The 23,202-nt window shown below is 50.1% G+C and overlaps 1 protein-coding gene across 2 annotated transcripts in view; it reads right to left on the reverse strand.

Annotated features, from left to right (window-relative positions):
- Positions 1–458: 458 nt before the first annotated feature.
- PCDH19 (protocadherin 19) overlaps positions 459–23,202 on the reverse strand; it is a gene marked incomplete at its 5' end in the record, with an annotated part of 55,972 nt that continues 33,228 nt past the window's right edge. For both annotated transcript variants that reach the window (XM_082322877.1, XM_082322876.1), the window contains one exon: positions 459–1,438. In XM_082322877.1, coding sequence (XP_082179003.1) covers positions 849–1,438 — 590 coding nt within the window. In that variant the 3' untranslated portion in view covers positions 459–848. The remainder of the gene's footprint in view (positions 1,439–23,202) is intronic.

Consider the following 23,202-nt stretch of genomic DNA (forward strand, 5'->3'; position numbering starts at 1 on the left):
ACAGTGCATCCAACAATTGCAATCCAGGCAGAATTTTCCCCAAAACGTCTTCCCGTAAAGCCCTGTCGCCGCCCTGCAAGAGCCGGGGGAGGCTGCAGGCGATGGTGGGGGCTGGAAGAAGCGCTTGCTCCACCGGGTCTGAAAACTGCAGGTTCCCCAAGGTTTAAGTAAGATGATTGTGATTTTTTTTTTTTTTTTTTAGCTTGAAAGCCTTTTGCCATCACTAGACATACAGTAATTTGCAATATCAAATACAATAATAGTACAGATAAGCATGTGACAGCAAAAGGATTCATAAATGCAGGGGTGTCCATAGCAAAATAGCAACATCTTAAAATACAAACAACCTCGTGTTGGGCGAATATTAAAACTCACCAGACTGTCATTTCGAACAGTCGCACACAAGAAATGGCCGCTATTTTGTCTAGACTACAAAACCGCCAGGGTGATTACTAAAGATGTCCGAATAAGGAATTTGCCATTCAATTCTTTCCAGGAACGGAAATTTATCTTCGTTTTGAGATATAAAAATATATAAACTCCGAGGAGGGGATACCGAGCGCTCCTGAGGACTGGGGGGGGTCTCGCCTCTGCCCCCCGCCACCCACCGCCTCCCGGCAAAAGCAAAACACCAGCTACTTTGCTCCGGCTGCACACCCCTGCCGCCTGTTGAGACAAGTGGGATTGTCACATTAACGATAGCTTCATTTATAAACAATACATTTAGGGAAAGCTTTTAAATACAGCAATCTGTGAACCATTGGTAAGCGATAAAAACAATCTGCGCTGGGAATCGTGCGGTCCCTCATCCTCATCATCCTCCTCCTCCTCCTCTCGCTGGGTGCCGCTCAGAGGACGATGTCTTTTAGTCTCCGGGCGCCGGGCGAGTCCCTTTCCCGGCGTTCCTGCAGGAGCGGGTTGCCCTCCTGCCCTCCGCTCTCGCTGTCCGCCCCCCGGGGCTCTGCCTCCGTTGGCCGGGAAGGGCCACTGTTCCCAAAGGGCTCCCGTTCCCGGTTGCCAGCGCAGTGCCCAGCACCGTACGGTGCCGCCGGCTTGCCAGACAAAGGGCTTTTCAGGTGGAGGGGCGAGGTGACGGGGCTGACGGCCTCGCAGCCGTTGCCCGCCTCGCGGACGGCGCCGCTCACCTTGGGGCTGCAGGCGGCCGGGTCCACCGTTCTTTTGCCTTTGGGGTTGGCGAGCCGCTCGTCGGCGAGGGGCTCGCCGCCCTCCTTGCCGAAGGTGGCGAAGGTCCTTTTTGTGCTGCAGTCTGCGTAAGGCTCCGCGTCCACCGCCGTCGCCTCGATGGAGAGGGCGATGACGTTCCTCCCGTGCTCGGGGGACTTGGCGCGGCTGGGGACGGCACCGCGGGGCATCCAGCACCTGTCCGAGTGGCCCAGGATGCGGCATTCCTCCCTGCAATGAAATCCTTCGCTCTGATCTGCGTGGAGAAAACACAAGGGCCGGTGAAGGGGGGGGAGACCCGCCGGGGGGGCCCGCCGCCCCCCAGCCTGCCCGGGGTGGGGGAGCCCCCGCCAAGCCAGGCGCTGCCCATCACTCCCACCCAAACAGCGCTTCTCCTACCCTAAACAGCAATCATTTTTAAGGCAAGGCTCAGAAGAGGGATTTTTTTTCTTTATTGTTATTTCTCTGCTGCTCTAAAGACCGGAGTTCAATTTCCAACAGGTTGTGTGTCATCTGCCACCGCCAGACCTGCAACCTGGGGAAAAGAGTTACGGCTGCAAATCCATCACAGCGGGCCTGTCCCACGTGGCGAGCCGCTCCAAGTCAGCGCTTTCTGGGTTTAGTAACCAGTGCTAAAAGCCACCATGTTTTAAGCTTGGTTGGATGTGACTTTTAAGCTTGACTTTTTGCAGAAGGGGGAAGGGAGCAGAGGGAGGAGGGAGTTTTCTTTGGGTTTTTGGTGTATATTTGTGTTTTAACTTTTTCCTTAATCCCCACTGACCTCCCACACAACAGAGGCTTTATAAATCTCCAAGACTGCCCACTCCACTGAAGATTAAATGTGTCATTCCCAGCACTGGGGCTTTATTCATACAAGAGCAATAAAGATCCCTTCTCTCGACTTAGGGCTGTCCCGACACCATGTTACAGGGCTGAAATATGGAGTGGTGGTTTAATCCTTTCCAAGGACCTTCCATGCCCAGGTCGGAGCGCTCCCAGGCAGGTGCAAACCCTCGTGCCCGGTGCTCGCACACATCCCCGCGCTGCCGGCCGACCCCAAGGGGCTGCATGGCCTCAACCCCTACCACAGATGGACAAACTGGGGCCCAGGGAAGCGGCTGGGCTCAGCCAAGTGCAAAGCTGGAAAGCAAATCCAGGAGTCTCAGCTTCCCCAGCTTTTGCTGAGCATCTGACCGTGGCTCCCGCTGAACACTGCAGGGTCCTGGCTGCTTTTCAGTCTCAGCTTATGATTTTCCCTTCATTTGATAAGAAGTTGTAATTGCAGCTAGCCCTCAAAAGCACAACCTTTCCCTGCGCAAAGACGTAGCTCCTTCCTATCCCACCCTATATACGCGCAAAGCAGCGTTAAAGCACTAATGCCATTACCCATACAAGACCGCGCTCGGTCAGTGCCGGTTTGATGGATTGAAGCCTGCGAAGGTGCAGACTCAGCTTGGGTTTGCTTCCCGTCCATCTGCAAACCGTTCATTTTGATGCTTTGTACATCTGTGTGCATAACCTCCGCTCCTCAGACACATTGGTATTTCCACCACATTCGAGCACTAGGGCGGCTGATAAAAATTCTCAGCACATAACACAATGCACCAAAATATGAGCAGCTTAACACTTACAGAGAATAAACGAGTAAAAGGCAGACCTCAAAAAAAAAAAGAAGGATTTTTTTTTAAAGGAGAAGAAGCCAATTAATTGAAAAATCTATGGGTAAAACATAAGCTTTCTCTCTACATCAGAGCAGCTACCTGGTGGTGCGGAGCGTGGCGCCGGGTGGCTGTGTAGGAGGTCTGGGTTTCGGCAGCTGCCTTTACAGCAGTCTGAGAGAAGGATGCTCTGAGCCTTACATGCAGAACAACCTGCACCGAGATCTAAAAGCCCATGCTCTTATACTTTGATTCTGTTACTTTCAAGTACTTGAGCAAAATAAAAAAAAGAAAAATTGCCCAGAAAGTGTTGCTGTCTGCCTATTTATCCACAGCTTAACTTCAAAAGGGTGCTACAGGCGTACAAAGTTGTGTAGTCTGGCTGCGATAGCAGAGGACTTGGTGATGGCTGGAGGGGCTACAGAAATATCTCGGGTTCTCATCCCCGATGAGACACTGATTTATTGTGCTGTGTGACCTTGGGCGCGTTGCTGGAGCACACATCACTTCAGTCTCTCCGCAAACACGAAAGGCTGGATCTGGGCACACGCTGGGCTGGCTGGTCCAGCGCGGGAAGGCACGGAGGGAGCTGCTGCTCCTCGCCTGCCCAGCCCAGCATCACGGCTCAGCCCCGCATCCACGGGACCACCGCAGCCAAGGCAAACCTGGCTCCGAGTGGAGCACAGGCAGGTTTACCTCGCCTTGACCCATTTATTCCAAGTTGGCACATTTTACAGTTAAAAACAAATTGAGGACTTCACCAATGACTGTACTGCAAGTGGATATTCCTCAAACCCTAGAAAGGAACCCGTGCTTTAAGAGCGGTTTTACTAAAGACCACTGGCGCGGTGCCTATCTGCTGGGGAGATGATCCGCTTTGGACACCAAGATGCTTGTCTGCAAGTCGCGCCAGCGGCAGCTGAAACGCAGGCAGGAGAAGAGATGAAAAGCATTACATTAAATTATACCGTTTCAATCTTTTATTTTATGAAGGGAATGTAACAAGTACGAAAGACGCCAGGCTGGATGTCACCAGCCATCCACAGACCTGAAGACAACAGGTAGCTCCGTGGCACATTCTGCCTCCCTGCTCCTGTCCCAACCACATGTCTCAGCTTTGGTCTGCAGAGACCATGTCCCACAGCCAGAAACCATCCTGCTCTTGGGGACAACACGTGTCCGGGCTGCCCAGACCAGCCCTGACCTGGCAGCAGGCCCAGGGACCAGCGCGGGGCCCTGACCAGCAGCCGCTTCTCCATGGCAGAATGAGGATTTTCAGCTACCCACCCATCACCGTCTTAACCCTGTAATTGACATAAAATACTATTTTTATGCCATAAGCACGCCCTGTTGATACACACGAACACCCCAGCACTCCTCTGCTATCCCAGGTCCAAAGGCAAGCTCGGAGGGCTTCGGGCTCCTCTGGCGGGCTGATCCCAGGGCTGTCACCTCGCATCCTCCTCCTGCGCAGGAGCAGCTGCTGCCCCAAAGCGGAGGCAGGCACGTCGGGCACTGCTCCCAGCGCTGCCCTTTGCAGCCAGGCCTGACTCACCCAGCCCTAACGGCACCCAGGACGGTCATTCACATTCACAGGCTCTTTATTGTACTGTTCTGTCTTTTTTTTTTTACCCCTTTAACAATCGGAAATAGGACAACAGGAAATTGTTTTACAGCCCTAGACCTGCCCTAGTCAATATGACTGTTACTGTCTGCACTAAAAAATGTTCTTAATGCAAGGAGCAAAGCCCGGGTAATAACCACCGCACCACGCACAACGTGACGAGTGGCAGGCAGCCAAAACAGGCAGCTTCCCACCTCCGCGCCCGGCGCACCGATGGCAGGGGGCTGAGCAAAGGGAGGAGGAAACAACGGAGGGGCATCGCTGGGTGAGCAATGCTACAGCTTCAGCGATGCTCTGCATGAGCCACGGAGCAGACACCTCCCAGACAGGAGTCCCCAAGGAGCCCAACGCACCAGGCTGGCAAGGACCCGCTGGCTGACACGGCCCGGGGAAGGGGAACACCACAGCCCAGGGCTGTGCAAGCCGCTCTGAGCTGGGCTGGGCTTTCTAATGAGCCAAGCGCATCGCGCGCAGGCTGCGGGGAGAGTCCTGTTGCATATCAGGCTGTGGGGATACCTATGTCACACACAGGCTGTCCCAAGAGATGCGGAGCAGCTCGCAGGGGGCAGGTGCCACGCACGGGTGACGGCCGTCCAGTCTGGCACACGAGGCGCGCGGGTCCCACAGCAGCAATGTCCATTTTTCAGCCAGTCTGCCTTCACAACTCCAGAATCTCATTTCAGAGCACCTTGGGGCAGGGTCACTTTTAAAATTATTCCCCTCCATGTGCAAAACATCCTAGCAGAAGCCTTGCCATGAAGAGGTGAGCAGTTATCCTGGAGGCTTGGCAGAAAAAATGTGTCATTGCTGAACATAAGCTCTCACATAGCAAATATGAATTAAAATAAAACCAACAGCCACCCCTGGAATAAATATGCTCCTCAACAAGTACAGCAAAACCCACACTGAGCTCCAGATTTCAAACCTTCTCTACTTGCACCTCAGGGGACCAGCACAAAGGCAACTAATAACGAGCCCCAGCCAGCCCTGCACGCTGCCTGCGCTGCCTGCGCTGCCTGCGCTGCCTGCGGGGTCTGAGCCAGGCAGCGGGGTGCTGAGAACCAGCGGCTGCAGAAAGACCTGGTGGGAGAGACGACGACACCCGCGGCTCATCTGCGGGCAGACGCACAGCCCTCCTCGCTGGCGGGGAACAGGAGCTGGGGACAGCGGCACAGCGACATCAGAAGCAGGGAGGTGACACGAAACACCAAGACTGCCCTAATTCCCGGGGCTGAGCCCAGCACAGCACCCATCTAAGGGGTCCGAGCACCCTTCTGCCTGCACCCTCAGCACTTCCCAATCCCACCACGAAAGCTCCTGGCCAGGCGAGCAGGGAGATGGGATGGATGCCCAAGAGCTGGGAGCTGAGAGGAGCCCAGGAGGAGCTGGCAGAGGACATGGGGTGGGTGCTGGAGCAACAGAGACTCCAGCTGCCCCTGCACGGGGCCTTCTCTCGTTAAAAGGAAGGACTAACGAACATCCAGGGTGTACAAGTGCTTTCAATCTCCTATTCAAAGCCTGCGTACCTGCGGCAGAGCAACACGAAGCCGGTGTGCAAGGTGCCCATTCAGCTCTCAGAGCAATTGAATTATCTCCAGTGGAATCGCAGCGCTGGCCAAAGAGACAAAGTTAAATCGTAGCAAGGTGCAAGTGCCTGGGAATGTAATATTCCTGATAAATGGCCAGATGACATGCGCTGTTATACAATCTAAGGTGCAATTTGGGCGATGACAATAGTCCCTGGAGTTTCCATTTTCAAACAGCCGCTCAGTTCAATCCAATCCATGTCAGAGCAGCTTTGCCGAGGTGAGTAAGTAGAGCTCATTTGTGCTATTACATGGGGAGCAAGGAAAAGGAGTGGAAGAGTTGCTTGAAAATGAAAAATAAGAAAAAAAACGACGACTGGAAGAATCACAGCCTGGCTGGGACGTGCACAAGGCGAGGGTGCATGAGGGAGCATCGTGCTGAGCGGCCCCAGCCCAAAGCCCCAGCCCGGTGCCGGTGCCGGTGCCGGGCCCGTACCTGGGCCGGTGCCATCGGTACCCTCGTGCAGGGGCCTGGCTTTATCTCCACATTTCAGTGTTTCTTCAGCAACCGTATGATTACACTGTAATCACGATGACACTGCTCCTGGGTACAGCAAACAGCACGATCATTAAAAAATTCATTTCAAAATCTTCCTGGAAGCTAATAAATTTTACAGCAGTTTCAATCCTTTCTCATTGCAACAAAGAAAAGCTTAGTTCCAGACAAATTAAAAGTAAATTGATTGCCTTAGGGGAATCTATTCAAATATCACTTTTCCATGTTAGAAATCCCTTCCTGAAACAAGAAGAGGAAAGCCAGGGAGAGCCAGCACGGGAACGATGTGGAAAAGCAAATCATTAAATCTCAGTTCACGGAACTAAGGTGGGGGGGGGGAATCAAACTTAAAATAAAATACAAATGTCTCACTGGGGTGCAGGCCTAACATTTGTGACAGAATTTATGAATAATAAATATGAATAAATAGTAAACATGAAGGGATCAAACATTGCTGTTGATGTTTACTCATGGTTAGCCATCTTTCATGGACAATGCACAACTGCATTATTTAACACTCCTCTTCCAGCTACTTTGGGGTTTCTTTTCAACTCCGGCACCTTAATTTTCTGGGGAATGTAGACCACGAGGTGCGAGGCAGGTCCCCAAGCCGCCCTGCAGCACCCACCACCCTCGGCACGCCGGCAGAGCCCACCTCCCCTCCACCCCACCAGGAGCGGTTGTTCCCGGCTCGGGAGCAGCGATCCACCGCCTTACACTCCAGATAAAATAATAAGCTCGAGCAAAATACAAACAGTCCCCAGCCATGGTTCATCATCTGCTTATAAATTAAGACTCTGCACCTCTCCCTTATCTCCGGTAATAGCATAATATCAGGAAACAAGAGGTGGGGAATAGTGTATTATATTTTTGACCTATGGGCTTTTACAGAGCCTTCTTCGCCTTTCCTAATAAGAAATCTCCAGTCTATGCAGAAATGTAATCCTGGCGTGGCTTCCCTTGCACAATGCTCGGAGGATGCTAATAACCAGGGACAGTGACAAATGCTCTTTACCGCAACGAGGAGCCTTTCTTTTCCTCTCTTTCGCCATTGTTCAGGATTTATGCAAGCTAAAAAATGCTGTATTTTTAATCCTGGATTGTCTGTCCCGACACAGGAGGTCAACAGTGCTTGGACAAAGCAAATGCCTGCGAGGAATTATTTTAGCGAAACAAGGGATGTGAATTAGATTAATTTATCAGGCAACTGCTGATAAGGACCCATGGCTGAATGCAGCTCATGGGCATCGCTTCTGTAACGGTCAATGGAGAGATGTGACGGGGCTCGCCCCCGGCTGCTGCCGTTACACACAGCTCCCAAGCAGCGCCGAGGACCCACGCTGATTTACACCAGCCGGGGGGTTGGCCCATTCACCTCTTCCTCTGCTCTCTATTACCATTAATGACGCCCTTTCTTCTGCAGAACAGTCCCTGTATCATGAACGAAGCCTGGCGCAGCGATACATCTGGGGTGCCTGGCTAGCTACGCACCGCAGGGCTAAGCAGAGATTTGATGCAAAAGATTTTCTCTGGAAAAATGCCTTCCCGGGAACACCTTTGGGATGAGAAGAAGGCTGTGGGAACGAGGGCGATCACCCGAAGCGAGAGGAGCTGGTGCTTGGGCACGCCGTGCACTACAGCGGAGCCAGACCCAGAAGGTATTATGGGCTGGAATGCAATTTAATGCTGGCTGCCCTGCTTTGTCCGGGACCGCGGGCCAATCCCCACCTCATTCACAAGGCAAAATTAATTCCCTTTCAGAGGACCGGTGGAACACACCATTTAAACTCCAATTAATCCTTTTCTTAAGTGGTCCGTAGAGCTCGTGCTGGCCCCTGAGCGGCGGGGATTTCACCTCCGAAACTCCGCTACTCATGCCTCGATACAGGGCTCATTAGCATCCTAACTGATGTTAGAATGCAGGATCTGGTCCTCGGAGAGGAGAGCACTCCGGGATCCGATAGACCTTTTCCATCTCGAACCATTACAGCTCCGTAATTCATAGGCACAGCTCCCATTAATGCTAATGGCAGTTACTGTGCTGCCTGCACGAGTGCAGAATACAACCCTTTGACTTCATTACTGGAATTCAATTTCATTAACGCTGGATACAGAGGGATTGTCCTAAATACACTCTTTCTTATATTTTTTTCATGTTAATGTAACCATTTGAGTATATTATACCCTGCAGAGATGGAAACATTTCTAGTCTGTTTAAACACATTTCCCACGATTGGGAGCAAAACTTTGTCTCCATTTATGCCTTTGACACCAGCTGCCTTCCATTTAATGGGACTTTAGTCACTAAAACTAATTAATCCAAAGGTTACTTTTCTCCGCTATTGTGAAATCCAAAACAGACAAATTCACGTATTCTGTCGGGGTAACGCAGGACCAGCCAGGCAGCCACATTCCAACGGCAGCAATAAATCAAATTATTACCCTATCCCATTCAAAATTAGGCATTGCTCCGAAAATAGCTACTCGACGATTCTGATAAAAATCTAACAAAACAGCAATTACAGTTGGGGAGATAAGAAGCAATTCCCAGCCACTTGTACTGGGCCAGCTCCTGGCCCAGCGCCTGTCGGAGCAGCATCCCTGCCCTCGCTGCAGCCGTACCGATGTACACCCCTTGGGGGGCTCATGGCGAACATTTTACCGCAACCAGCACCTCCCTTGGCCAGGATGAAGCAGAAACAGCCATCCTCATCCTCTCCCCGCAGGGATGCGGAGGGCCAGGGTGCCGGCAGGAGCGGGGAGGCAGGCGAGACCCGCTCCTGCGCACCCGCCCAATGCGGCTCTCCCATCCCTGCGAGGTTTCTGGTGCTTCCACACAACAAATGAGAAATAAAGGAGCCGAGGTTATAAATGCTGATACATAATTTACTCCTATTATCAAGATTAAACACATCTTTGCATGCTTAGCATAAAACAACTGCCTTTCCCCAGATTTCTCAAGGACATGCATAAACTTCGTTATTATCTAAATAATCAAAAGAGTATTTCAATAGAATATTTAACTGTCTGCCTACTGGAAACTCACAGCCTTAATCTAACACTGATCCTCTGTTGTCCTTCATGTAAATATTGTTGGGACGTCAGCCAAAGCCTAGGGAAGTGAGCTTCATCTTGGTGGATGGGAATCTCTCGTGTCAGATACAGTCAGCCTGACTAATGAGACCTACAGCTTGCCAAAACCTACAGCCTCGCTGTCTGTTCCAGCCATTGAACGCGCTCAGAAACCCAGTGGCACCAGCCCAGCAGTCTACAGATCCCAATCAACTATCAATAGCTTAAGTGTAAGTGATTGTGTATGAAGTACGAGCCAAATGTGTTTCCTTTTTCAGTTTTAGGACCTCCAGTATTGTTATTGCACCAGTAATGCTTGCACGGAATTAATCATAGATGTACCCACAAGGCAAAACATTATGAGAAGCTCTTTGTACTTTTGAAAAGTGCGCAGCTCTGAAGAGCAGAGGGAGCTGGAAGGCTTCCCAGCACGATGGGGCGTTCCCCACCATCGAGAGCGAGCTAGGGAATTTCCCCCCCCCCCTTTTTTTTTTTTTTTTTTAAACCAAAAGCAGTGGTTGCTGGCCACCCTTCATCATGACATTGACCTCTCGCTCCTCCACCCTGGAACCCGGCGTTATCCTCTCCCTGGTGTTCTACTTGAACTCTTTGGGTTTTTCAGATGAATACAGGGCTTTTCCATGCTGGTGGATCCCCCTTGTCTGAAGCACAGGGATGTCCCACGATGAGATGCTGGCCTAGGGTGGCAGGTGCATCAGAAAACCCCACAGGGAACTGGGACGGCCACGGGGACAGGTCTACAAAAGCTGCTCTACGTTGTCCAGCAGCCAACAGCGCCCACGGTCTGATCCGGCACCATGACTCACTGTGACACAAGGAGACTCCTGGTCCTCTCTGCCCCGGCCATGGATCTACACCGAGGGCTCAAATGAGGCTCCAGCTCCGCACCGACGAGGGACAATGGCGATGCCAGGGGAACACCAGCCACAGGTTAGACTGGCCCCATGGCCACCAGAAGAGATCACGGCATTGCCAAAGCCTGGGAATCTGGCCCATTTAATTCAACCGAAACTTCATTCTGGCAATTAAGTTTACCTTCATTAATTAAGAGAGTGATCATAGTGTATAAATATACACATAAAATTACTATAAGGTCAAGAGTCAAATCTAAAACCTCATTATAAGCCTAGGAAAACTACATTACGTGAGAGTCATGGACAAGCTCAATTTCCAGCAATGCAGGTGGGGTCCCGTCCCGTCCCATCCCATCCCATCCAGCCATGTGGGCGAGATGGAAAACAAGCCCTCGAGTTTGTCTGGGGCTGTAAACTGAAGAGCCATGGGGAGACGGCTGAGCAATGGGAATGGAAAATAAGTGTATTTTCATGACCTGTGTAAGTACTGCAAGGAAAGCAGTTGGCTCCTGCCAAGCTGATGCCAACCCACGGGCACCCGGGCACGGATGCCGAGTCTGATGCGGGGGGGTCTGCACGCCACGTTGGGGCCCTGCCATGTGCTACCTTGCTGGGGCTCCAGCGCAGAGGGCAGGAGGCTCCGGCTCCCCGAGGCGGGCTGCTCCGGCACTGCTCCAGCACAGCGGACTTCTGGCCCAACCTCTGCCTGCGCAGCCTCCCATGATTTCTGATTTCTCCGAGGTGCATTTCTGCAGCGCTGCCCCAAGGTCAGGCTGGATTGTGTTGGCTCCTGGCCCCGGTTCACAGGGCTGTCAGCTAAATTGCACCACGGCATCATTACTCCCGGTGATGGTGTGACAGACAGACAGAGCCCAGCTGGATTTTCAAAACCTAAGCACTTTGCAACACTGACAGGCAAGAAAAAAAAAAAAAACACCAACCCACAACCCTCTTTTAGTCTGAGCAGGTTTTATCTGGAAATATCCAAAGCTGGTAAATATAAGACCCCACAAAGTCATTCCTCCTGAACCACTTTTCTGACCAAACCTTTTAACTGTCACTGGGAAATAAAGAGCGATAGGTACCAGCCCCAGCCGGCGTTACCTGATTAGTCTAGTCCCCACCGCATCCTTAACACAGCCTTTCTTCAAAGGGATAAAGCAAGGCTGAAATGACTGATGTAATTTGGTGCTTTCAGACACGGTTAGCGCGAGGAGAAGAGTCAAGTTCATTACACTGGAGTTCACCACAGGGCTGCAGCAGCCAAGACGCGGCCGGTGCTGGGGCTAAGCCGCCAGCCAGGCGCCCGCTTCTGCGGCAGGAGCATGAGATGCACCATAAGCGGGTAGGTTTAACCCAAACGTGAACCTCTGCGGTGGGAATCAGCCCAATTTTCCTCCTGAGCACAAGAAGGGGGATGCAATGGGAAGGCAGGCAGCGCGGTCCTGCAGTAATTCTGCTGGAGCCTCTCTACAGGGATCCACCCTCGCTGTCTGCGGCACACAGATGTAATGCTGCCTCTTTGCCACTGCACGCTCGCCTCATTTCTAAAACACTTACACATGCAGCATGCATTAGAATTAAAAAACCATTAAACCTCGGAAAGGAAAAACTTTGACAGGATGCGTAATATACTAAGTATAATTAATTAAATTGGATGAGGCACTGGGGGACGAGAGAAGAGTGGATGGAGACTGTTCTTGGAAAAGGGATGGTAATGCACTAATGTTCAGTGTGCGCCATTAAGTAAGAAACAGCCTTGGAAGAGGCGAGGATGAGCGACGGGAGCTTCGAGAGGGCACCAGCCAGTTGGGCACCTCGGATGCATAGCAAAGAAGGTGATAGCACAAAATGCAGCCAATTAGAGCTCTAAAAAAGTGATAACAAAGGTGGAAAAGGCACTCGAGAAATGGAAGACCAAAGATGGCGTGAAGGTTACTAAATAGCAATAACCCTACCAGTGATAGCCTTCTCCAGAGAGCATCTCTCGACACCCCACAAGGGCTCAGGGCGATGGACCACCTTCACCAGCCAGCACCGGCTCTCAGGGCCAGCACGGGCATCGGGGCAGGTGAGAGGGGATTCATCCTGGAAGGCAGCTGGCTCTCCGTGGAGTTATTCTTTAGTTATTTGTCCCCCCGGGAGTGGTTCCCTAGCATGGGTAGCACCCTGCTGCATCCATCCCCCTCGGCGGGCGCCTGAGGTGGGGTGGGAAGCAGCAACCAAAGCCAGGACCGGGAAGGGAGCATCAAAGGCGGCCCCAGCCGACACAGCAGGCACAACATGATGAGACAGCCACAGTCTGGCTGTTCAGCAGGACAAAGTTTTAACAGGCTTAACAACGGCATCAGCACTGATCATTAGGCAATTACAACTGCTGAAAGTTGACAAAGCACCAGGACCAAATGAATTATCTCCCCAAATCCTGCAGGCAGGAGCACGGAAAAGAGAAAAGTCATCGTCAACAGCCTCTGATAGCTCACCCGGTGCAGAAGCAGTAACTAAAAACTAAAGGGCTGCTCATTTACTTGCTGTTTGGAGAGATAAAAGGGAAAGTCCGGGAAATGAGGTCTTCAAAAACACTGTCATCATTTGGGGAGCGGTGGGAGGGAAGGTCCTGGAAACACTGATACAGCCAGGATTGCTCAGCCCCTGGGGACATCTGATTCAGCGAGGAAGGGACTGTGTGCGTTTGGAAAGGGAAGGCAGATTTTGGCTGGGGGAGTTCGCTCCTGAATCATCCCCAGCGTGGTTACTTGCTCAATTCTGCACATTCCTGCACGGCAGCCAGCGCCAGCCAAGGGGACGGCCGTGAGCCCTTCTCCTCGAGGGTGTGCCAAAACCTACTCCTCAAGGGATCTGCAGAGCTTAATCCACGCGGGACCACGGTGACTCCCTGCTCCGCTCCCTTGCAACCCACGGGATGCTCAGCTTTGCCACGCTGTGCTTCTCAAGCACAGCCCTTCACTTTGAGTGACGAGGCACGCTTTTAGGAAAGATATGCAAATGTGATTTAAAGACTCTAAGTGATACAGAATATATCACATCCCTTGGGAACCTGTTCCAGGGGGTAATTATTCTAATTCCTAAAATCATGCGTCTCATTTGCAGCTCGAATTTTCCAAGGCAAACCTCCATCCTCCAGCAGCAGCTGTGCCTTGTTTGCTGATTCAGAGAGATGCTTAGTAGCAGATATTTTCTCCCTGAGTTCACTTCTGAACACAGGCTGAGATGACCGATGTCTCAAGCAAAGTCCAGAGCACATCCCCCGAGGATGCCACCTCTCTTGGGTCCTATTTCAAGCCCAATGGTCTCAGCTGAAAGAGTCCCGTGGGATTCAACGGGCTTTGGTCAGGTCCTAAATCTCCAGACCCATGTTTGGAGAATGAAAGGCAATGCCTTCAGCTATACTCAGAAGCTCCTGATGCAGAACAGTCTCCAGAAAGCAAGGGGACATTTTTGCACTGACAAAGCATCTCCTCTCCACCTGATGTGCCAGAGCTCTTTGGTTGCTGCAAAGCACTGTGAAGTGGGGCTTGCGTGGATTTTATAGTGAATTAATTGGACATATCTACCCAATAATAGTGGAGGAAGACTGACAAAGCAGAGGTCAGGCGATAAGGGAATTGCAGGTGGAATTGTTCATTTTAATTACTTGTCTTCATTAATATGAGGTTCCTGGATCCTACAGCGATGACTAATGGGTCAAAATATTTGCATGAGTGAATATACTTCCACAAAAGGACACGTGGCTAAAGGGTGGAACAGACACAGAATTTTCTTTGGGTTTTACAAGGGTGTTTCCACCAGAAGATGAAGCGACTTCCCAGAGCCCAGCAAGGCACCAGAGGGGAGCAACCCTAGATGCAAGTTAAACATTTTTATGAGGCCCAAAAGTGCCCAGACAATGCACGGCTGAAGGCAGAAATAAGTGATGAACAAGGTAAAACACGGGTTATACTTGAGCTGTTTGTCTCCCTGGCACTGGAATGAGTTGGATACAAGCATCACGGCTACCTGTTCTCCTGACAGCGCTGAAAGGAAACAAAAGTTTGGAACAAGCCAAACACATTCAATTTGCCTGAATAATTTAGGCTGCTGAGTTATCATGTGCTTCATGGACTGTCATCGAGAAAAGCTGTATTGCAAAGCAAAGGTCTGTAAATCAATGCATCCGAGGGACCAAAACTAATCAGAGAGCGGCTGCAAAAGCACCGCCTGTCAGAACAGATGCAGGACATGGAAGTCAACCGGCGCGCGCCGCGAGGCAGACGGCAGCCCCGCGCTGCCGGGGATGGCTTCCCAGGAGCCCGCTGCGGGAGACGCGGCGAGGACGGGCAGAGCGGAGCATCGAGAAGGCACGGCTCCCGCTGAAACGTGCTGGTGAGCAGCAATGTCAGCGGCACAAATAACTCAGCTGGTAAACGCAGAGAGTGAAAACCAAATGAAAGTCCAGTATATGCATAGTGCCCACCCGGGGACCCACCTGAGTGTGCCAGACCCTCCCCAAAGGTATTTATACCCTCCGCTAACCACCTACCGCTGCCAAAAACACTTCTGGCTCTCTGACCTTTCCTGAATTACTACTATGCAGTTTTGACTTCAGGTTTCCAGCCAAATTCCTCTTCCTGAACAGGAGCTGCCCCTTTATAACTTCTCACTGAGCTGCACCAAATCCAGAAGCAGAGTTAGTTGAATTGAGAAAGCCGTTCCTCTCGCAGGGCAAATCCAGAGGCTCCTCACCTGGATCAGGAGCAGTTTGCCTATTAAACCAGCTGACCGGAGAACGTGCCCGAGCAGATGAGGCAGCACCGTCTGCCGTGCTCGCACCAGCTACTCCCCTGCCTCGTCTCTTTAATGAAGCCGACGCTTCCAAAGCGGTCAGAGGAAATCCAGTGCCCGACCTATTTTGGTTTGCAAGCGATGCGGACACCCACCTTCCTCAGGCTTCTCACAAAAATTTCCAACCAACGCTCTTCGCTCTTTCATTTTTCACAGAAAGCAGTGCAAGAACAACCACAAAACCTACTCTCTCCAGCACGCACCCAGCGGAGCAAAGTCTTGGGCCTAGAAAGGGCCAGGAGCTCCTCGCCTTTAGCCCCCCCCCAGCTGCAGGTGCTCAGCACCCCGCGGGACGCGTACCCCTCCCCGTGCCGCAGGGAGCCTCCCGTGCCCGGCCCCACACCTCCACCCGTGTGCCAGGGAGGCTTTGGGGCGTACAGCTCTCGAGCGCTTCCCTAAGACGCAAGGTAGCATCTGTGGTGAAATCTCACCAAATGATCCAAGATAGTTTTCTCCAGCTGGGACTGATTGAATACAGCCTGGGCTCCGGATGATGTGGGAAATCAGTCGTAGCCGAGCACAAATTGCATGCATAGAGGTAATTACTGCAGCACAAGGTTGGTAGCACCACTACCCACATGACAGTATATCTCAGCAATTTTCATTTCCTATTGCTTCAATTCAGAGAGGGTTTTATTCATCTTTTTTTTTTTTTTTTTTTTGTGGTTCAATTTTCTCCTTTTCCTACAGGGACTGATGTTAACCCAGGATTTCTTCAGGATAAAGCTCTGCTCTCACTACAGCTAGTTATTCCGCATATCCAGATGTCCTCCTATTTACTACACCCAGATCTCGAGTCCAACCCATCTCGACCTGACTCCAGTTCCCTGCCCCAAGTGTCACCGTCACTGCCCGAAGGTGAAGCGACACAGTGGTGACTGCTGGTCACCCGCTGCCACGTGCTGTCACCCGCAGCCGGCTGTGGGTATCGGTAACGAAACACAACGTGCGAGTAGCTAATGAAGCTGGTTACAAAGCAAGTCGTTCTCCATACTTGAAAAAGGGTGAAAATACGATAAGGAAAATGGAACAAAAAAGGGTTTCTGTTGAAAAATAAAAACACTAAGAGAGCTAATGCTGAGAGTGGGGAAGCTGATCATTACTATTACAGATACTCAGCAAAAATGGGGCCATATTATGCTTACTGTGATTATACACATTGTGGCTAGCATATATCTATAATAACTCGCTATAAAGAACTTATTTTCCAAACAGACACAGGGGTTAAATGCAGGATGGAGAGGGAAATCACTGAGCAAAGGCAACACAAACCCAGCCGGAGCCCGGCACAGCCCCGCGCTCCTGCTTCCCAGCCCTGCCCGCGCCGCTGCATACCTGCACGTCTGCCGTGAGGAAAGGCTGCCAAACTTCTTAACAATTCTGTGACCCATTTAAAAATATCTACTCTCTCACATTCATATATGCTGTATGAGAAATAAAATATAGCGCTCGCAAGTTTTGAGTGGCAGCACTTCCCATAAGACAGATAAAAGCTGCAAGTTCTCTGTGCTGTTTGGTGCCAATTATTACAGAGTTTTGACTTATCTATTATTACATAGATCATTTAGTAAAACAACCTATATACAAACCCAGTGGTATGTCTCCCTTCAGCAGTTATCTGCTGGAACCAGAGCAGTTTAGACATTCACCCATATACACCATATTTCAGAGACGGGTGGGCTCCTTCCCCTGGGAGATGCAGTCCCCTGCCCTACAGCTCTCTGCAGCGTGCAAGCGTAATTAAGAGATGTCCAAACGATTTATCTTTATGGCACTTACAAAGTTGTATGCACCGCTTTTGGGGGGAAAAAAAACAGGCACGTAACTTGTACCACCCCCTCCGGAGGTGCGGGTCCAGCGCCGTACCCGAACCACCCCCGAGCTGCCGGGCGCGTGTGTCGGTACAGCAGGAGGGGATTTAGCCTGATGGCAACCGCCCGTGCCCAGAATGCTGCTCTGAAACTTGCTGTGCCGGGCACCCCGCGCCCGCCGAGCCGAGGGTCAGCACGCTGCTTACGGTGATTATTCCTTTAATAAAGGCCCTGTATTTTCCAGCAGCTGCAAAATTGATGCAGGTTGCCATGGTAAGCACACACTTTCCCATTTAGTAGAATAATAGACAGCTTTGTATAATTCACTGATTTCAGATGATTTCTCACCCCAAGAGCAAGTCGCTCCAGTTACATAAGTCACCTGTTGTTTAGTCAATCTGGCAATTTTAATTAGAATAAATTTTTATGATTCCTCTTTGCAACACTTAATGCTGCTCTGCCACCAGAATGCCGAGATGTCTGTAAATTATACGGGCTCCAATCACATCTTTTTTTGCCGTTTTAATTACAGTAACATTGCAGCATTAATCATGTAAGCCTCTGTTAAACAAGTAACAGCCATCCTCCATCATAATTAAAAAGAAAGGCCAAGCAAACAGGAGCTTTGGAGTTTACCATATTTCCTCTGAAAATTGTATTTTAACTTAAGAGTTTCACAAACAGTAGTTTTATTTGGCTCTAATTAGTGCTGTGAAGGAAACACCGAAAGGTTAATAAGAGACGGTTAGTTTGTAATGCAAGTTTCCCGGTGCCAGCCCCAGCAGTTCAGTCTGTTTTCAGAGTCATTAACGATGTAGATTGATTACAGGAGGAGATCGGGAAGTGCTGGCTTGCTGCGTTAGCAGAAGGTTAGGTTTTATTCATATACCTTCCCTACTGTTAAATATGATGGCCATTACCTTGACCATTTTGCTAGTCTTAACTGCTGCGAGACAGAAAGTGTTAATGGTTTCCTTAGAGGTTACTGGCAAAAGAAAAAAAAAGCCCACACGAGCCTTTTTTTGGCTTGTTTATAAGGGAAAAGGAAGCTGCAAGCTTGACTGAACTGTTTATTTATCTTAGAAATATTTGAGAAACTAAGTATTGTGTGGTGTTTTGGAAAAGGATGCTTTGGGAGAGCCAGGGTTAGCACCGCCCCGTCCTTCAGCTGAACCCTGCCAAAGATCTTCTCTGCGAACCTTCTGCCTGGGTTGGAGTTTAGAAGCAGTTAACAAAACCAAGCACAAATAGAAGCTGAAACTATCTAATCAGAAATATCACTTCTTCGTATCTCCTATAAATTGCTCTCCAGTCACCCAGCAAAAATATGGGTAAGCAATAACTAAATTTGACAAAATCTCATTAAAAAGTACAATGAAACACTAGAAACCCTCCAACTTTCTGGGTTGATCATTCATCCATTACAAACCTACACAATGGGGCAGGGATCCAAGTTTTAATTTTCCTCCCAAAGTTGCCAAAGTGTTCACATCTGGTGAGTGTTTTCTGTGCTTAGACGGGATGGACTTGAGGATCTAAAGGTTGTAACTCCTGTGACCCCAGACTGAGTAACTTCAGTGATGGAGACATTGCAAGAATTATCTTTGATGGAAGGAACCTGAAAACTGAAGGAAGAGTGCCAGGAATGTGGGATATACGATAATGCTTCTTATGCAAACACAGGAGGTTACACATCTGTTTGTTATTTAGTTCTGCTGTTGCAGAAAGGGACTGGCGTTCATTTATTGCTGTAGATATGACTTCAGTGTCACCCGTGCCCCACCAGCAGTTTCCAGCAAGGACTTCTCCGAGCTGTGCTCAACGCTACAGAGCTACAAACCTAAGGAAGAAGCAACGCGAGGGACCCGTCCGTGCCAGCCACAGCGTCCATGCGTGGATTAAACCTCCTCAAGTGACCGCTGCCCGGCTCTGCTGCGACGCAACGCGGCGGTGAAGGATGCTGAGCGCATCGGCCGCGCAGCCTGACCCCGTGTCCAACCCTACCTGCCCAGATCACCCGCTGAAGATGGAGCTAAGCACCGCGTACCTGGCAGCGATAAGGGTCAACCTGAAGAGAGGCTTGTTAGTCTGAGCGCTTGACAGCTTTTTTCCAGTTACGTTCACTGGTCTAATAAAAGAGATTACGTCCTCCTGCGAGCCCGGCTGGGCAACGTTAGCAGGAGCGGGCACTTGGGGAGGATGGAGAGAGCGTGTACAAAAGCATCAGTAACCACCACGCCAGCCATCCACAAGCTGACTTAGATGCTCAATAGGTAATGGTTTAAAAGTGCAGGAATCATAAGACAATCAACTCCTCTTCCCAAAGCCCAGCTTACCCGCTCGTCATAAAAATCCTTCTTTGGGGTTTCAAAGCACTGTGAGAAGCTGACTGCTCCCTCCAGGCTGGCCACTGCAGGAGCACCACTGAGCTCTCCGAGGCTGCGTTACTGACAGATCCATGCAATAATACAGAAATCAGAAGAGCTGTAATAATTGACATTGCCCTGTAAAGAAAGCTTACAGCATTTATCCATCTTAAGGGATGTGCTGTCACTCACATATGAATGTTATACTTTATGTCTTGTGCTGCATATATGAATACAAGAAAGTAGGTATTTTTATTAATTTGTAGAAACTTCCAGAGAAATGCAGCTGTATTTCCAGCCTCCAAAGCCCTAGAATATGTCACTTAGGTCTTCATGTACATACAGCTCTACAGACAGGCTTTTCTGCAGAGTAAAAGGGAGTTGCAGGTGGAACGACTGCTGGAAATCAGCTTAAAAAATCAACAGTTTCTAATACCTGTGCTTGCCTCCAGTTAATATCATTAGTCATGTTCTCAATTCACAACTGAAATGCACCCGGATACTATGGAGATGAGCATAAGAACCAATTGGAATATTCTAGATAAAACCTGATCCCCTAACGACGATGTATCTGAATAATTTGGGATGCAACCAGCCAGAAAAGTTTCGGTGAATATCATGTGCCTGGCTCTCCTTTACATCCAAGCCTATTTCTACAGTGTGCGATAGTATGAAGACCTAACATAAGCATTTAAATATAACCTATTTCTATTCAAAGAACCCTTTGTCTTGCTGGAGTTTATGAGAGTCAGACCCAATTAAACCACCTATGTGAGCAAAGTTACTCAAATGTGGAAATGTATGCAGGATCAGGTCTTTCCAGATGACATTTCACGCCAACCTTTACTGCTGATCTGGCACCAGAAAAATGGAAGTGATGCTTTTAGAAGCAATTCTCTGTAGGGACACATTACTGACATTGCTTAAAAACCCTCTCACTTTGATTTTAAAGCTTTTTCACTACTTTATGGCTGTGATGACTATTTCTAACACTGGCTTTTTTATGATTAGTGTGTGTCTATTATTTTCATATTTTCTTTTGGATTCTATTTTTATCTTAAACAGCAAATCACTGCTTTGTTGGGCCAACGATTTTCCTTCTAAAACTGATGGTAAAAATACTGGTTGGCACGGGGAATTAAGATAAGTTTGAAATCTGTTGCTTCTAACATTAAAACCACATATTTTAAATAGTTCCTTTCTGATTTCTATGCTGGCAAGAGCTCCTATGACTTATAGAGTACAAGTGTGGCTCTGGCTCAAGGCAAGGTGAAAAAGGTGATAGAAAACATTTAAGCAGGCGCCCGTATACATCCACACAAAGAAAACAAGCCAAACCTGCACAAACGCTATGTCTGGAAGAGGGCAGAGGCATTAAAAAAAAAAAGTCCCAGTATGAGCAAAACCAAGGGAGGAATAACTACCTGAATTACAGAACTGAGTATCTAGCCTCAAAGATGCTAATTCAGGTCCTGAGGGATCTAATCAACCTCTTTGTTGAAGTAAAGATAAAACTTTTTGACAGCAAATGCTTTCTGATAAAATGGAATTTTCAATTACCCTGCGAAACATCTGGTCCGCACTGCCATTTCCCGGGAAAAGCACCACCACGCTCTGCAGTGTTGGAAAACATTTCACGCTGAGATTTCCCCGCGTTGCTGGGAGGAACAGGTGCCAGGAGCTTCAAACCTGACGGGCAAAGCTGCTGCGGCTGCCAGCATCACCCACCGCTGTCCACGGAGGCGATGCCGGTGGTGGGTCACCCACCCGGCACCACCATGAACTTCACCTCCTTGCTGGAAATCACAATTTCCTCCAGTGCTGGACTTTGAGTCAAGGTTACGCCAGGACGTGGAGAAAACCCACCCCATATTGCGGTGAAATAGGCCAAGATACGAAGGGGGACAGCAGGATTTACCCCCATCCTCCAACAGACTTCTCCAGCCAACCCAAAATGTCGCTGAGATCCAACAGCCACTTGAAAACCTCCCCTTCTCAAACAAATCCGTTTGGAAGTTCAGCTGAGGACGCCGTTAGGAAAGGAGTGCATATAAACTTCTCGCAGCGCTTAACACCTCCACAAATAAACAAACAATTAAACGTCAGCAAGGCAATCGTGAAAGGTGGAGCGGCGCCGGTGCCCGCCTTCCTCAGCGTCCCATTTGGTATCAATTAGCAGGGGAAGGAAAACAATTCTGGGCGATAATGAACTCTAAATTGGGTACATATTAGAGCAATTAACGCAATCTTTTCAGCTGATGAATTTATAATCAATAATTAAGATCCTGAGGTAAAGAGGGCAGAAGTCCTACTCCCAAAATAAGCGGTGTGGCTGAGCTCCAGGCAGTATTTCTGATGACCTGCTGCTGCCCACTAAAGCTTAACACCCTCCACGCTAGTTTGCCATTTTTCTGGAAATCTAGGTCATTTCCAAAGGAAATTTCCAAGGGCTCCTGCCAGCAGGACTGGCAGCTGGTGTCACTCCCATCCAAGAGTGGCACCAGGGCAGTGAAGGGGTAAAGTGCTCCGAGGCCACCCAAGAATCTGCAGCAGGTCCCTGGGGTTCCCATGGCCACGTACTCGCCGTCAGTGCCAGCTTCACACGCTGGTTTAAGAACACTAAAGAAGCTTGGACACATCCATGCCTACCTCTTTCTGCAGGAAATCCAGCATCTCAGCAGGTGAAGGCTGGACAGACAGGTCCACGCTAACCCCCCGGTGCCACCACTGAGCTCCTCTCGTCCTCTACCACCGAACTGCAAGGATTTCTGCCAACCAGCGTCCTGCCTCGGCAGATCCAGGATTACCCACTGAGCAGATAAAGACTCACGAATTATCTGATGAAGTCTGAGGGTTGGCCGCTCATGAAGGACTCGTGGTGTTACAAGCTGAGGTCCAAGCCCAGCAGCGCCTGGCCATGGGGGCACCTCGCCAGGCTCCCAGGCAGGATCATTAACAGCGACGAGTAAACCCCAGCGACTCTCCCACCCCATTTCTCTGGGATTACGTGAGATGTGATTCGGGCAGGGATGGTGAACGAAGGCAAAGCGTAGGGATGTGAGCTGCCAGGCTGCCCTTCGGCCATCGACTGCGTAGTCAGGGCAGTGGTCAGCCCACCAGTCCTGTGCATCCTTGGCATTGAACTTGTGTTTCCTCCCTGCCCTGCCACTCTGACCCAAAATAGGGTAAAAATTACCATGCAAAAACCATAGCTTTAATCATGCAGGAACTGCTGTTATCACCATCATCTCAGCGTCTTGATTTTCCTCATTATTTTCTGCAGTCCCTGCTCGACAAATCAGCTCAGAAAATACTCTCTTTAACCTTTTTTTCAGCTTCTGTGACAGTAACTGCTAACCCCCCCGCCTGCGCTGCTCCTCTCATTGCTCCCCGAACACCCCGATAACCTTGCAGGTGAGCACCCCCTGCTCCTCTGTGTGAGGCAGCGTGGGTGCTGGAGGACACGAGAGCTGGCCCCCCAGCACACCTGCCTGCCTGCCTGCCTGCAGGTCCAGCTGGATGGCAACGCAGCGCCGGCATGCCGGCTTCCTCCCAAAAATAAACCAGAGCCAAGAGCACCAGCTCCCTGGCCATCACGGGACTGGGAGCCAGACACACAGGTTGCCTTTCGAAGTCACCTCCTGGAAATACTCTTGATTTTTGGGGGGTATTTTACACGCAAGAAGGAGT

This window comes from Platalea leucorodia, assembly GCF_965183815.1.
Source record: "Platalea leucorodia genome assembly, chromosome: 10".
NCBI classification, from domain to species: domain Eukaryota; kingdom Metazoa; phylum Chordata; class Aves; order Pelecaniformes; family Threskiornithidae; genus Platalea; species Platalea leucorodia.